Consider the following 17300-nt stretch of genomic DNA (forward strand, 5'->3'; position numbering starts at 1 on the left):
GAGGTGAAGATAGTTTTATTGATATCAGTAAAAAAAGAGATACATTTAAATCATGTTGAGAAAACAAACAGAACGGAAACGTCCAGTTGATATGCTTTAAGAACGAATCTCTTTGTTAACTACAAAAACCTGCGCGACAAACAAAGAAACTTCGGGAAGCGTAATAACTACAACTTGTGGGTCTAAATAACTTAGGAAAATGCGGATTCACACAATACAAGTATTTTATTGTATGATCCTTACGAGAGCAAGTACGTCACTTTAAAAAGTATAAATCTTGTGAAATCATTGAAGATTGATTTTTCTATGAATTCACATAAATTAAATTGTTCGAAATTGTACTCTAATTCGGAAGTCTGGTGTGTTATAAACAGCAGCACTTTCCAAGCATTAGCATCTGCTGTACTATGCTAAGAAAACAAACTGAAATTTTCCCAAATAGCTTAGAACTTCATGTCTATAACAGCTTTAAAAAAGTAAATATTACCATTCTTTCTGACCCAGTCTTAGGGAGCAATTAAATAGCAAACATGATACGCACAAGACCAAGCATTTGTTTTCATACGACTCATTTGGTTTTCATTGAGTAAAAGACTACATAGACTTTAGAGAATGGTCACGGAAGGCCATACAAGTGATTGCTCTCTGATGTCCTTTGTATTCAACGGGTACTTCACCTGTCTCCAAATTCCATAAGCGAGCAACTCCATCGGAAGTCGCAGTGAGCAAAAAGCGAGAGTCTGCCGAAAATGCGCAATCCCAAACCCAGTGATGACCTGATGGACTACCCTGTCGGGTTGTAACTAAACTAAAATCAGCTGTCTTCAAAAGATTAAATTTCCCATCACCTCCCCCAGTAGCTATCAATGTACTATCTGGTGAAAATTGAACTTTTAGAACATATGTTGGGTGTATTTTCTGCCGATTCTGTTGGAAAACAAATAAGCATAAAGTTATAGTGAACATAACAAGGAAAGGTATTGTATCGTAGTCTAACACCTATTGATGCATATTCTCGATGTTAATCAATAGATATCGCTAAATTTCTTTCTCAAAAAGCTGTTAGCAGAATAAACTTGATCTAAGTGCTTCTAGCATTTCAGGGCATAGAAAAAAGTTCATATATTATCGAAACGATAATATCCCAAATAATATTATTAACCAACTACTTTTTTGCCTCCATTTCCACTCCTAGCACCGACAAGTGATATGCATCATATAAGTAGCGGGATCATAAGAAAGATATGTTGGGGTCATTGAAACTAGCACCCTAAGATTGCTTTACCAATCGAATTACCACCAACCAAATGGTGTCCCTATCGAAATACTGACGATCAAACACAAAGTTGGCGAACAGATATAGGAGAAGGATCGCTTTCAGTGATGCTGCTTTAAACCCGATGTACTACAGATAGACTGATGTCATGAGAGTGTCTTAAGCCACTTTAGTAATTATGATGCATAGACTGACTTCATCTGCTATGCCATCACCAGTACTTACATGAGGTGAGTGCAGAAACCATCTTTAGTGTTTTTCGAAATTGCTTTGCATTTTAGAAATATTTATTGACATGACCGACCATGTGTGATTTAAGCTAGGTTATGTACATAAGGAAGGTGTCATACAAAAATTGAAGATAGAAAAGCCTTTCTTTCCCATCATCATTTTCTTATAAAGCCGGAATCGATAGAGAAATTGTAGGGTGAGAATTGGCAATTTTTTTTGCAACCCCACTGCCGAGTTGAAACAATAAACAAGTGACTGTATGTCATAATTCTCCTTAAGATATTTTACTAAAAAGCGCAAAGTATGTTGACAAATGCTTCTGACCAATCTTTCTACAACAGATGGTTTCAGAACATAGTTCTATTTAACGAATCAAAGGTCTACATAAAAAACGTATTCACTATTACATAATATGTCCCTAAGAATTTGGTGACAAGTGAAAACATGATCAATACAATCTAAACTCAGAACAGTGTGTTACTCGCGAGTTTGAGTTTTGCATAACCTACTGAATATGATGGAAGCCAATATTTTAAAGGGACTTGAAAGTACACTTGTACTGCAATTATTGTCGGACAGTTCACGTAGCCAATTTTTTAAGATGAATATGGGAATCGCCTCGGTCCTAGGATGAATGAACACTGGTAATGAAATATGACAAATAATTTAGCCCCTTATTTTGACGAGAAATTCGCTTTTATCGTTAAATAAGGTAAGGTCATCTAATCCTGATGAGTTTTAATTCTTAAGGACCTCCGCTTCATTGAGGTAATTGACAATAGCATGAGACAGTTTAATCGACCAGTATTTTATCGCGCTTGAAAACTCCCAACTGGCGAGCTATCAACTTTGTAGATTTCTTCACTGAGATGTGTTTCATAATACCAGTCGACTCAAATAAGTTAAGAAAGCTTCCAAAAGCAATGGCGTGTGTCCCTATCTTTTCGAGTTTCTACTGTCCCATTTAGTCAGACAGCGCACAAGCGACTGCCTATTTGAGTCCAGTCTGACAGGACTTGTTTTGCTCTTGAACTTAATAATACAGCCAAACGAGTGGGGCCTCACAGATACGCGAAGAGTAAATCGTGCTGATCCTTTATATTGACAAGTTGAGATCAAAAAATGACTGTACTTGGATCCTGTATGCGCGTTTTGGAGATACAGCATTTATTGATGGCGCAAGATTCTAGAGTACTAGCTAAGGAACCCTATTGTCCTATATGATACAGAGTTCAAACATTAAAACCTCCAACATGTTGTTTAGAGCGTGGTTTCAGACCAGGAATAACATTTCGTGAACTCGAATAATTAGCATTGGTGGCTCATGGTGATAAAGATATACGAGAGATGTTAGTGGTAAGGATGGGAGAATCAGTACACGGCGACGGAGGGAATCGATCGTCAGCAAGATGATCTCGGGTGCCATTAGAGGTGTAAAGGCGGTTGTCACTTCCCGGTTGCCCACGCAGTAGATATTTTGAGGAGCCTGAGAAGGAAACTGAACTAGTGGTGGTCCTAACGACTTGCCAGCAGGACCGTAGAGCCCAAGAGACAAGTGCTTGAGGCCGGTCGTGCACAGTCTTTTTTATGGGAAGTTTTTGATGCATTAGATCCACACTTCAAGAAATATTACCACCGAAGTCGGAAGTCCGCGGTGTAAGGTGAGGCGTGACATTTTTAGGGTCAACCTTTTTCAATTTCTTCCTTCCATTGTGAGGTAATATCGCTGCAGATGATTGTCTAGGGTAAACACCTTATTGCTGGTCACATCCCTAAAGTCAGCAGTAAGACTTCGCCCTCGGACCTTAAGTTAGTATCTTTAGTCTTACGGTTCTTCAACTGACCTTGCTTATATGGTAAGATCTAAAACAACATGTGTTTCAGCCAATATAGCTCAGTTGAGCCATCGTAATAGGCAAGCCCATCCCGAACATCAAGCTAGCAGCTGCGGTTGATGTTCTGACAACTGAATGCATTGGCTGTACCTGTTCTACCCGCTCCTCAAATTAACCATAACAGTAAAGTAAGACTTTCAAAGCATTTTCCAACTATTATATTCCAAATGATTTTCCAAAATAGGTAGGCTGTCTTAGAGCGCTTAGGTGCAGCTAATCAGATGGTTAAGAAGCAAATAAGAGCAATAGCATTTGTACAAAATATCAAACAGTTGATTTGGCTTTATGGATGTCACATAGCTCCACATATTTTAAAGTGCACAGAAATGGTTACTCTTCATAAATTATATGAAGATTTATCTAATATAAGACATGGATATATCTCTGGATATCAATAAAAAGTATAGAAAAAACATCTGATCTTCAGTAAACCAAGGGAGACGGTTACTCTGCATTCATCATTAATAGTATAAATGGACTAGTAATCTTAATGTACCAGATTACTTTATTATCTCTGTAATTATCTTTATTTCTAATAATACTCAATCAAGAATAGCGTTAACTTGAAACCCAAATGTAGAGATACATATCTAAATGCATATACCTTAAGTATAAACGTACTTTTTCGATAGGTTTCCAAGCAGAATCACCTGTTAAAGACCAAACAATAAGTTGGCCAGCAGAGTTAACTGCAGCTAATGAAGTTACTTCCTGGTCAATAGATAAACTATGAATAGGTTCATTTTGGCCATCAGTGCATATAGAATTGGCTGCATTGTTGCGAAGGTCCCAAACTATAACTTCCCCTTTACTTGTTCCGATGAGAATTTCATGTTGATTGCGATGAAGCAGCATTGTATTAATGCTCGAGGACGTCTACGTAAGAACAAAAAAGAACAGATGATGTTCTGGTTTCGCATATTGCTAACATGACTTAGATCGCTTCCAATATATAATAAAGTAATACTGATAGTAATAATATCTGACGTTATGCAATCACAATTGTCCGTCAAATATTAGAGTACTGAGAAACAAAGAGCGATATGTGAGGGTTGAACGATTTTAAGTACAACAATTCTAAAGTCCAAATGAATATAAAACCTGAGAATGGAATTAAATTTATCAAGCTTACACAAAGAGCCAATGCACGTCTACGTAAAAACTATTTGGATAATCCCTATGGCAAGTCGGAAGACGTATACAAATACCTAATAGGAAACTAAAAGCGTTCTATAGCTATCCATGGCTTATAAACTTCATAACGGTGGCATTTATTTATTTATTTGAACACATAAATATTGGTACAAAGGGGCATCGAATACACATGCGCCACACAAGTCACTTGATTTGTGTGGGCTATGATACTGCCCAGGTGCCCAGACCGAAGGTGGTTTTCTTAGAGGGTGTTATAACTTGTGGCCGCCTGGATGCCCTGTTAATGCATAACGTGATATCTCCAATCAGAGAGCAGTGAATTATCGATCGAACCAATGGCACAAGAAACCCGTACGAGCAGTCCTAGAGTGCTTGTTGGTCATGCATTCTGCCTAGCCCAGCCAGTTAAGTCCAGAACAGCCTGTGCGGTATGAATCATTGTATTTCAAACATACTGAATTTATATACCAATCAAACCGACCATAAAATGAAAAATAACATTTGTACAAGATTTAGTCAAATGTGGGTGTGAATAAGGGGAACAGTAATCAATAGACTGGGTGTAATTCATGAATGGTAAATCGTGTAACAATAGTTTATGGGTCAAAATAAAGCTCATAATAAGGGGGACATGAATATGAATAGTTTAGTTACTTAGCAATTATACGATAAAAAATATATGCACAGTATTGGTCCATAAATGGATCCCAAAGTTACCATTCACTATTCTTATCGGGACATAATAGAGGGTCACACCCGGAGTCTTCGACCATAAAGGTCTGATCTAAAAGGCAGTGAAGCAACGTAAAGAGATGTAGTCCCATGGTAACCGGTGACCAATAATTGATTCATACGCCATTTGTTCCTTCGGGATCCTAGAGCCTATGTGCACTATTGGTTTTGAATAAGGGTTTTCCAACTCCCTTAGGTGGATCCTCCGCACCCATCAACCCAGTTGTGGCGCTAGACATTTGCTTCTCGTCCTCTCAATTTTATAAACAACACCGACACAAGAAAACAGTGAGTAGGATTTCCCTGACAGTGGTTGTATGCACATGGCCATGTAAGAGCATTTCGAGAGGGAGAGCTGACTCCCCCCACCCTCGGCCGTACCGGGGCATTTGGGAGCAACGGTGACAATCATAGATCACTGATTGTATTGTCTATCTAAATTGTATAATCTTTACTAAGTTTATTTTTCATTGCGACCTTATATAAGAAACAGAAACATTGAGAAATGAGTGCGAAATAGCTGTTTCATCCATACTAAAACTCCTCAGTAGTGGATACCAGCAAACCACGATAAGGATTGTCAGTCAGTCACATCGTAAAACTTCGTACTTACGTAGATCAGTTCGAGTTGCCATACCACATTAGCACAGAGATGAAGTTGTCGATTCAAATACGATATTGGTAGAAGTAGTAAGAGTATAAGTATTATGTGAAAGATAAGGGTTTGAATATGTTATTCAAGGGGTATAATCCAGTGAAATAAATTTGGAAAGAGAAAAAGGAAAGGGACATGAAGAATTCAGAAGATTAGAATTTGGTAGAACACAAAGAGTGGATGCACCTTCTCCATTGCAAACGATTTTGAGCCATGTCATTCAAGGTCTCTAACCATCGGTTGCTATCATCTCGCGGATCCCAACCAGGTAGTCTACACCTATCAACATGGCTCAGTCCACTTGTCAGTAACTTCATGGATTTGTGCCACGTTTTACTAAGCTACAAGTTGAAGTTAATAAGTATGCATTAAGGGACAACAAAAGTGAAAAGATTAAAAGTAATGTGAGTCAAGATGTCTATAAAATTTTAATCTGTGAAGACTAGCACGTACTTACACCTATTTGTTCAACCAAGTTACACGTTCACAGGTTAGTATAATAAAGCCATTAATAATAATAGTAATAACAATAACCACTTCAAAGTTTTAGTATTCAATTACTGCCCAATATTTTTTGACCCATTGGATTAATGCTTTGAGGAAAAAATCAATACAACTCAAAGTCGAAACTTGCGCAAGATGGAGTCGATCTAGGTTGTCACACTCAACAACACGAAAGGAAAACTGAACAACCGTTGAGAGATAATCACACTAAACGCGGACACGAAAGGAGGATAAAACCTTAGGATAACCATTGAACTAGGAAAGTGCTTCGTTTTAAATGTTATGTTAAGTCTGCTCAAGTTCAGAATAACAACTGTCCACGTTTCTCACCGCCATCCTCCAGACGTTTTAATAAATAGTTTGACAACTAAGTAACGTACGATTACCTGGTAAATACGTGTTATCCACAGATTTCCACCGGCTCGCCAATCTATAATCTTGGCTACACGATCTTCAGCTCCTGCAAACATCCAGTTCCCTGTGTCATTAAAGCCAACCGTGTTTACATTCTTTGTGAAATCTGAGACCATAACGAAGGGTGTTGCGGGACCCTGGACATCATAGATACGAACTCGACCATAACCACCAGCTGCTAGGTACTGTCCGTCGCGGGAAAATTCAAGAGCGTTTACCTAGAGATTTAAGCTTCGAATACATTTAAGTAATAGACCTGTGATTCATTGTGCTGAAAACCTTGGATATATTTTCCAGTGCTTGGTTGCCACATTCGGATAGTATGATCGAAACCTCCAGTTGCCAAGGACAGATTGTTATCGTAGTCGTTTTTCATTAGTTGGTGCCTGCATAGGAAAAACGGATAATAAAAACCTCAAAGCAAATTATCTACAGATTTAGTAAAGGTTACAAATCCACCCACATAAAATACTACAAAGGGATTAGGGGCTATTAATTTGTTGAAAAAAACTAGTTTGATATTTCCGTTACAAGTTTTCAGAAACCAGTCATTTTGTGGTAAAGAACTCATCTAGAGGGCGATTCAGAACATTTTACAATGCTGTATTTACTCAAACCAACACTGTAGAAACCCTAGTGGTTTCAGTAGGTATTTGAAGTTTGGTTTCTTTTGAGGAGGAATGGGTAAGTTTGTCCTAGGGAAATTGGATTGTCGAAACCACATGGGAGCATTAATTGGCGCTTGGAATTCTGCTTATTTATTCAGACACTTCTTAAACTCTATAGTATCACTTTAGTATTGCATCATGGTATCCTTATATCACGATGACGGGAAGGAATATTAAGATCACCTCAATCAGTACATAAACAACACAAAACCTAGCACACAAGTACTGGTTCAAGTTACTACATTACATCACCACAGAGATGAAATTATCAACACAGAGCCAGAGTAGTGGTAATAATAACGGTATTGGTGGGCGAAAATATTGGATGTAGCTAATGAGTACGTGATGAACTTATGAAATAAAAAGTATGGAAATATTTTAAAACACAAAACTCAGGGAAAGAGGATGAATCTGGGTCAGAGATCGATTTTGAGCAATGCCAACTACAGACTCTAACCATTGTTTACGACTATCGTTCGAAGTTCAACCAGTTTTAGCAGTCAGTGACCTTGTGGACTGATCACACGCATTGTGTTAATCTATTTGAGTTTAAGACAAATGGTACTGGGATCTATTACGGATTTTTCCAACCAGACAACTTGGACTGGACCGGATCCACCTATCTTAACTCTACAGTAATAAGAATGGTAGGTTGGTGGACCTGTGTTAGTCCATGCGGTTTGTTATGTAATGAAGGCTCAGTTTTACCTTGAAAATGTACATTGATGGGGCTGATAAATATTCGGATTAAGAGTCCCAGTCACTGACCACTCGATGGGAAAAACGGAACCCTACTCGGAGCCTATTAGATCGAGGTTTCTGAACATTTTGCTACCTTTCGAAGGTTATTAGAGCTAGACGGAGTAAAAAGATGAGACATATTAACACTCAAATCATAATTAAAGGTACGGAATGCCAAAATAAAGTCTTGCGTCTTACGATACGATAAGAGGAAAGGTTTAGGCGTTTTAAGTGCTCACCGTAAGGAAGTTTAGATAGACCCTTCCCTTATCTTGTTCCCACAGGCTGAACACGCCTAAGCATCCTTAAAACGAAATGAACCAGCTACTTGAATACAGTGCTCTAAGTGTCATCTTTCGTAGGTGGTATATAAGACTCGAAACAGCTCTTCGTCAAACCATTTGAATGCTCAGCGAAGTAACCACAACGCACGAAAACCTCAGGCAACTACTGCGTTGCAGTGCATATCTACGTCCAACTACATCAGCAGAATTAAACTCTTCAAGGCACTGACGTTATTTAACTATGGAAGCAGTCTGGTGCACATGGTTTTGCTGAAACCAATGGAGGTTTTATTTAAAGACAGATTGGGAACTGTTGGTCAGAGGTTGTAAGTAGTTTGTTCCTTGAGATTCTCATCTGGAAAGTAGCAGGGTGATTCTAATCAACCTATGGATCTAGATGGCGATAACCTTATTCAATAGCAGTGATTGGCGAGTAACATCTTGAAACACAGCAAAATATATATAGATCATATAGCTTATGCTCTTACAGATACATGAGCCATCGTCTGCACTAACAAATTAGTAAGACATGGATGACCTTCCCTAGAACTGAATGGCTTCTTGGGGAATGCGAGGTTTAGTCTAACCTGCAGCCGTCTAATATCCATAGGAGCTTGAAGTTACTTGTGAATAAGCTACTCTACAACTACATACACGCTATTTGAAACCAAAAACTTACTAAGGCATTTCCTAGTCGACGATATCCTATACTTCACAATTACCGTAGAGACACCGGCAAGGCCTTGCCATCGATGTAGTTGTACGTGTCTAGCCAGAAGGTACTTCGTGTACTAACAGAGCATGCAAAGCGTGGGTGACAATTGCTAGAAAAGGAAATGTGAGTGGACGACCTAGTAGGAGACTACGACGGACTTACATTCATCAAGGAAAGCAGTCAACAACAAGTAGAAGTAACACAAGCCTCAGATTACTGTAATCTTGTAACAGGAACTAGAAGTGGGAGGCGTGGTGCTAGAGTCGTTATCCCACTTGGGCGGCGGACGTCTTCAAGGTCACTGGTTCAGATTCACATTTGTGCAGTAAGAACAGAAGGCCGACGGCCTGTGTCATTCCTTTTCTAGTATGCTTCTGTGAGTGTCCATTCTTCTCTTGAATGTGTCAAGTAAAGGTGCGGACCACACTGCTTCGGGTAACAGGTTCCAAGAATTGATGACTCGGTGTAAAAACCTGTATGTCACTGGTATTTTATCCGTTCTCGGCTTTTCTACTCGCTTACAATGTCCTCTGAAATGTCCCGCTTTATTGAGAAGAAAAGAGAGAATATATTAGGCTCAAAATCATTCCTTAGTATTCTATACATCAAAATCAGATCACCTGATAATCTGCGATAGGACAGAGTAAAGGGGTCTAGCTTTTCAAGCCGCTCTTTGTATGATAAACCCCGGAGCTCTGGAATTGCACGGGTAGCCACCTTCTTTACTTGTTCCAGGATATCTGAGTCACCTTTTAAACAGGGGTTTTCAGCCTTAACGCAGTTCTCAAGCTTAGTTCTCACTACGGTTGTGTATACTGTAGTGAATATGGTAGTATCTAACTTGGTGAATATCTTTCTTAAAGCCCACGGGGTTCTAAACCCCTTAGCTACAACCTCCCGGCAGTGGGCCGTGATCCTAAGATCATAGCTTACCGTCACCTCAAGATCCTTTTGAAACCGAACCAAGGGTACAGGCACTTTTCCTATACTGTACATATTTATCTTTGTATCCCCAAAGTGCATGTAGACACACTTTGTCGCGTTGATAGGCATCAGCAACTCTTTAGACCAGCTAATCACAATATTTAGGTCCGCCTGAAGTGCGCATGTATCTGCATCTCCTGTTATTTCACACCAGATTTTTACATCATCAGCGTATAATAACATTGGGGATTCTGCTATACTTGGGAGATCATTTGCATACAGTATAAAGGGTAAATGACCTAGGATAGAACCTTGAAGTACTACAATCAGTACTGGTCTTCAGGTGGAGTGCTCGGAATTTACTCTTACTTTCTGTCGACAACCTACTGGGAAATCCCTAAACCATTTAAAGAGAGTTCCGGCAATACCAAGATTTTGTAGCTTCAAGAGTAGGCTATTTGTCGGCACCTTGCCAAACGCTTCGCTGAAGTCTATGTAGACCACACCCACTGATCTTCCATTGTCTAGAACCTTTGTCCAGTGCTCCCTTGCTATAAGGAGGTTAGTTGTGCAAGATAAACCTTTTCTGAAAGCATGTCGTTCGCTGTTTAACAAGTTGTTGGTTTACACAAATGTCATTATGGTCTTTTTGACTATTCTTTCCAGTATCTTAACTACGACACTGGTGAGGCTGACAGGTCTTTAGTTTGATGGAATTTGTCTCGGTCCTGTTTCATGTATTGGAGTGACGATTGCATCCTTCCAGTCCGTAGGTTAGACATTTTGGTCAAGTGACTTATTGAATATCACAGTCAGTGGGGCTGCAGTGCATTGTGCAATGTCTCAGAATTTTGGGGTGTAATTCATTCGGTCCTGAAGATACGACTAGTTCTGTGGTTTTGCAACTAGCAACCAGTAACACCTATATTCGAAGCGTTCCCCAACCAATCGAAATCAGAAGTCATATGCGAAGAGATCGGAAAGATATATTTGATGCGTTATCAATATATCGAGAAGCGTTTGCTCTAATCTGGCTAGTGAACGTAGGAGCTATGTCCCACGCTGAGTCGTAACGTGATCTGGTACGGATGCATGACCGAAAGCCTTCAGTTAAACAAGTCCACTTAAACAATGTGGTCAGCATCCAATGTCGAACACTTAGTGAGCTATTGATTTTGGGGAATTATTTTCAGCTACAGATCACTCCCACTCCAGTGAGGTAGTGATGACCCTAAGACGTGACCAGCCAGAAGTTTTAACCCAACGAGTTTGTCGTTGGTAAACACTCTTCTGATAGCTTGCTTCGTTTAGCAGTGTCTGGTCGTCTTTCCTTAAACTAAGGGACCATGATGTACAACATAACAATAAAGAAATAAAATACAATGAAAATTTCGGTTCCTTGTGAAACTTCGTCGTTCTTTTCCAGCCGTCCTGGAAAAGTAGAACGTGTGAGTGCATGTCGAAAATACACTCGTACTTGCGTAAGGACACAAGATGAGCGGAAAAAAATAATAAACTGATACACTTGCAAAATGCGTAAAAGCGATCGGAAAAAAATGGCTTCTTTTTTATATATAAAATATAAATACGCTCAAAAAAATGAAAATGTTTTGTTTTCTTTGTCTTTTTTAATTAAATAAAAAAATGAGCGTATTAAAAAACCTTTTTTATAACAAACAATGAAAGGGGAATTCAAGATACAGCTTGTGTCCTACGTGCAATATTCGTTAAGATGTTCTGGAAATCTTACTCTTCTTCCAGAACGCGTTGTCTTAAGTTTATCTTTCGACGTTGACGAAGTATCAAGGTGTGTGTCGGCTGTCGTGTAGGGTACTACGAGTGTAGGAGCCGTGTCGTACGATTGTACCGAAGGAAATTCGACGTAGCTAAGGTTTCCTTCTGAGTACGCTGCTTTGAGTCGATCGATACTGATGCTATCGTTCGTACCGTTCTTATCGACTACATAGTACTTAGGTTCGCGCTGAAGAACTTTGAAGGGTCCTTCGTATGCTGATTCGAGAGGTCGTCGATGTGAGTCTCGACGAACGAAGACGTGTGTACTATGTCGTAAGTCAGGTTGAACGGAAACATCAGTTGATTGAGGTCGAGTGTGAGCAGGTTTAACTGAACGCATTGCGTTTGTAGGCCTGCTTGTGTAGGAGTTTAGATCCATGTCCATTGAAGAAGGCGAAGGATCTACGAATTCTCCTGGGAGTCGGAGTGTCGTTCCATAAACGAGTTGAGATGCAGTGTATCCAATGTCAGCTCTCACTGCATTGCGGATACCTAGTAAGACGAGTGGAGGGGCGTTGGTCCACTGTGGAACGTCTGTAGCTGATATTGGAGCTTTAAGTTGTCGATGAAAACGTTCTACCCACCCCGTTTGCTTGTGGGTGGTAGGCGGTCGTTCGGAAGCGCGTGATTCCTAATAGTGAGGTCAGACAGTGGAAAAGTCCAGACTCGAACTGGCGTCCACGGTCTGTAGTGATGGCTGAAGGGCAGTCGAAATTTACCACCCATCGTTCGACGAAAGCGCGAGCCACGGTTTCAGCAGTAATGTCCTTAATCGGTACGGCTTCTGGCCATCGAGTAAAACGGTCTACGCATGTTAAGAGATATGAGTATCCGTTTGAATCGGGTAACGGTCCTACCAAATCTAGATGAACGTGGTCGAAACGAGCGTCAGGTGTTTCGAAAGAGCCTAAGGGACATTTGTTGTGTCCAATCACCTTGGATTTCTGGCAGCTTACACAGGAGCGTGCCCACTCCCTCACGTCTTTATTCATGCCAGGCCATCAAAACCGTTCGGCTATAAGTTTGACTGTTGCACGAGCACCTGGATGAGAAAGATTGTGCAACGTATTGAAGACGTTGCGTCGATAATATTTTGGAACGATGGGACGATCCTTACCTGTAGATGTGTCACATAGTAAGGTTTCGTTACCTGTTCCCACCTGCTTAATACTTAGTTTAAGAGTTGTCGAGGATAACTCATGCTGAAGATCAATGTCTTCTTTTTGAAGCTGATCGAGTTTAAGAAGGTCGATTCCTTGGAAACTGTTCAAGGAACTAATTCGAGACAAGGCGTCTGCGACTACATTGTTAGCTCCAGAAATGTGTTGTATGTCTGAAGTAAACTGAGAAATGTAGTCGAGTTGTCGAGACTCTCGCGGTGAGTACTTGTCTGAATATGAACTTAAAGAGAAGGTAAGAGGTTTATGATCGGTAAAAAGCGTGAATTCTCTTCCTTCGATGGAATGTTGGAAATGTCGTGCAGCACAATACATAGCTAGGAGTTCCCTACCGAATGTGCTGTACCTAGATTCCGCGTCTAGCAACTGTCTCGAGAAAAATCCTAAAGGTTGCCACGAGTTGTTAACCCATTGTTGTAAGACTCCTCCGATTGCTGAGTCGGATGCGTCTACGGCGATACTAATGGGCGCTTGAGTGTCCTGATGAGCAAGCAGGGTTGCCTTAGCAATGTGTTCCTTAACTGTGGAGAATGCTTTACGGGCTGTGTCGTCTAAACTAATTGATTTTGCATTTCCACGAATCTGGTCGGTTAACAGTTTCATAAGGGATGCGCATTTGGGTATGAACCGTCTGTAGAAACTTACAAGTCCGTTAAAAGTTCGCAACTGCTTGACCGTGGTCGGTTCTGGGTAATCCAGAATGGCCGCCACTTTGCTTCTAAGGAGTTGGATGCCCTGGACATCAATAGAGTGTCCTAAGAAGTCTAAGGAGTTGGTTCCGATTTGGAATTTCTGAATGTTTACAGTAATGCCATGCCTTTGGAGTCGATCGAAAACAATGTCCAGATGCTGGAGATGTGATGTCCGAAAGGAGTTATGATGGCGGTTTTCGGAATGTTGTCAGTTGCCATAGGTATTTGGTTGTAAGCTTTAACTAAGTCGATTTTCGAAAAGACAGTTGTACCTTTCAAGGTAGCTGTCAAGTCGTGAATATGAGGCAACGGGTAACGATCGGGAATGGTTTTAGCATTCAGACGCCGATAATCACCAGTTGGCCGCCAATCATTGCTGTCCTTTTTAGGGACCATGTACAATGGGGATGACCATGGACTATTTGATGGTCGAATTATCCCTAAGTCTATCATATGGTCGAATTCGTTTTTGGCTAACCTAAGCTTCTCGGGAGCGAGTCGACGGGCTTTCGAGAATACAGGTGGTCCTGTAGTCGAGATGTGATGTGTAACATTGCTGGTTACACAAGGCAATTTAGATTGCGGTTGGTATATTCCGGAGTATTTGTCGAGTAATGATTGGTACAAGGGGTCTATGGCGTGCTTAATCGTGACTGGGGACAACCTGCAACCAGAACATGGAGTTACGCAAACAGATAACTTAGTGTTTCCGTCTATTAACCGTCGTGAGCGTGTGTCGATGAGTCGATTGTGGTATTGTAACAGGTCTATACCAATGATTGACATAGAAACATCTGCGACCACGAAAATCCAGTGTATGGGTTTGCGTAAACCCACGTTAAGGTAAACGTACCTCTTACCATACGTAGCGATCGGTTTTCCATTCGCCGCCTGTAAGCTCAAAACAGACTCGTGAAGTCTGTCGTTAGAATTTGCGGGAAAAACGAGGTAGAGAACTTTCGTGGCCACGGTTGCCGTTAACGCGTGCTGGCTGGGAAGTTTCCCGAGTTTTTATTTGTGTCAGTCGATTTGGAGTTCGGATAATTGAAGGGTTTTCTGCAACTTCTAGAAGACTTGACATACTGGTTATGATACCAGCACCAGTAGGGGTTGTCTATCTCTCGTGGTCGAGAGACAGATCGCGTACGTGAGACACTTTATGCCAGGTTTTTTGACCGACTACGGTCATTACGAAATCTGAGATATCGTGTGAGTGTGTGACATAGTTCGGTTATGCCAGTCGGGGTCGATTGAGGTTTTTCTTTGACGCAAACATATAACTTAGTGTTTCCGTCTATTAACCTTCGTGAGCGTGTGTCGATGAGTCGATTGTGGTATTGTAACAGATCCATACCAATGATTGGCATAGAGACATCTGCAACCACGAAAATCCAGTGTATGGGTTTGCGTAAACCCACGTTAAGGTAGACGTACCTTTTACCGTAAGTATTGATCGGTTTTCCGTTTGCCCTCTGTAAACTTGAAACAGACTCGCGAAGTCTGTCGTCGGGGTTCGCTAGAAGAACGCCAACTTCTGCGCCGGTGTCGACGAGGTAGTGAACTTTCGTCGTCACATCAGTGACATATAAGAGGCGGCTGTGTTCGCCGGCTACGGTTGCCGTTAACGCATGCCGGCTGGGAAGTTTCCCGAACTGTTTTTCGTGTCATTCGATTTTGAGGTCGGATAATTGCAGGGTTTCCTGCAATTTCTGGAAGACTTACCGTACTGGTTATGATACCAGCACCAGTCGGGATTATCCGTCTCTCGTGGTCGAGAGACAGATCGCCCACGTGATACACTTCTACGCGGGGTTTTTGACCGACTACGGTCATTACGAACTCTAAGATATCGTGCAAGCGTGTGACATACTTCAGCTATGTCAGTCGGGGTCGATTGAGGTTTTTCCTTTACGGAAAAAACCTCGGCCTTAGATGATTTTGTGATTTCTAAGATGCAGTCGGCAGATGCAGCCAGCTCGTCTATGGCGTTGTTTTGAAACGAGACGAGCACTGCCTGCACCTTTTGAGGGAGTTTAGACAAGAAAAGTTGTCTGAATAGGCCATCATCGAAAGTTCGTTGGCCGATAACCTCTCTCATTCTTAGCAACATGTCTGTCGTAGAACCATGTTGCAGGCCGATATTGTTAAGGAGTTGGTCTAACCGTTGTCGATCAGTTAGATCTCCTCGTTTTAAAATCGATAGCTTAAGCGTTTCGTAAGGTTCGAGACCATCACTAGTAAACATACTAGGTGTTACGTACCTGTTAAATTCGCGCGGTAACGCCTTAACTACCGCGAGGAATCGTGTGCGCGAGTCCGTGATTCCGTGCATGCAAAAATCAGCTTCTGCGTAGCAGGACCAGGACTCGATATTGTCGGGCCAAAATGGCGTTAGCTGACTCGAAATAGGGGGAATAGACTTTAACTCAAAAACCTTAGGTGAGTGTGTAACAGCTCAGGTTGGTTGGTTAAGAGTTGACCCCAAACAACCAGGCATATGCTAAAACAGTATTGTTCAAGTATTCATTCACTTCCTTACCTTTTGTAAGCGTTATATTCCCTACTATCTTATATGGAATGTTGAGAGCCTTTGTTTGTCTGAACAGATAATCCCACGCTCCATTGTGACTGCGCGAAGATCGAAATAAAGACCTATTCACTACTTCTCTGGTTTCTTCTATCAATAGCACGAGGGTTACCTAAAGGCACGAAAGTGGTGAGCCCTTTTTGAACACAATTTAACCTCATTTCTGTTATTAATCTTTTTTTTTTTTTACTTAATCGTAAAAGTAGACCGGATTATCCGTAAACTAAGTTGAGTATATAACTAGTTTATTCCGTATTGTCTTAAGTTATTCGTGTTATAGTAACCATTTTTCGTGCTAACTTTATTGCTATATTTGTCACATACCTCATGTCAGACTCAATAGAAACCCATAATCTGGAGGATTTGTCACCAGTGGTGATAGACACTGTTATAACTACGAAATCCCTACTTCCAGAATTTGATCGTAGTGATCCTGAGTTGTGGTTTGCTCAACTAGAGCATTATTTCACGAGACACAATATCAAATCTGAAGGGATTCGCTATAGAGACTTGTGTTCTATCCTTCCTCCTTCAGTCGCCAAAGAAGTCCGTGACTTGATTTTAGATCCACCATCACCACAACCATACACCATCTTAAGACGAGAGATAATAAACCGTTTATCATTATCAGATAGTCAAAGAATCCAAAGACTTTTTCAAGGTGAAACACTAGGTGATCGGTCGCCGTCACAGTTTTTGCGTCACCTCCAAGTGTTAATGGGTGATAACACGGTGGGTGAAGCAGTCCTAAAACAAGGATGGATACAAGCTCTCCCATGCTACGTCCAACACTGTTTGGATGCACAAGATCCTGAAACCTCATTATCTCATTTAGCGCGTATAGCCGATAGAATA

General features: G+C 40.9%; 1 protein-coding gene across 2 annotated transcripts; it reads right to left on the bottom strand.

Annotated features, from left to right (window-relative positions):
- On the bottom strand, positions 1-7238 carry Smp_073560.1 (G beta-like protein gbl; the record flags this gene model as incomplete). Of its 2 annotated transcripts, XM_018793215.1 has the most annotated exons (4): positions 1-927; positions 4024-4278; positions 6835-7080; positions 7119-7238. In XM_018793215.1, the coding sequence occupies 4 exons, from the start codon at positions 7236-7238 to the stop codon at positions 595-597; spliced, it is 954 nt and encodes a 317-aa protein (XP_018647750.1). In that variant the 3' UTR covers positions 1-594. The 2 variants fall into 2 exon arrangements, with proteins under 2 accessions (XP_018647750.1, XP_018647751.1); XM_018793216.1 differs by lacking the exon at positions 1-927 and having other exon boundaries at positions 3657-4278.
- Between the last annotated feature and the right edge of the window lie 10062 nt (positions 7239-17300).

This window comes from Schistosoma mansoni, chromosome 1 (genome assembly GCF_000237925.1).
Source record: "Schistosoma mansoni strain Puerto Rico chromosome 1, complete genome".
Taxonomy (NCBI): domain Eukaryota; kingdom Metazoa; phylum Platyhelminthes; class Trematoda; order Strigeidida; family Schistosomatidae; genus Schistosoma; species Schistosoma mansoni.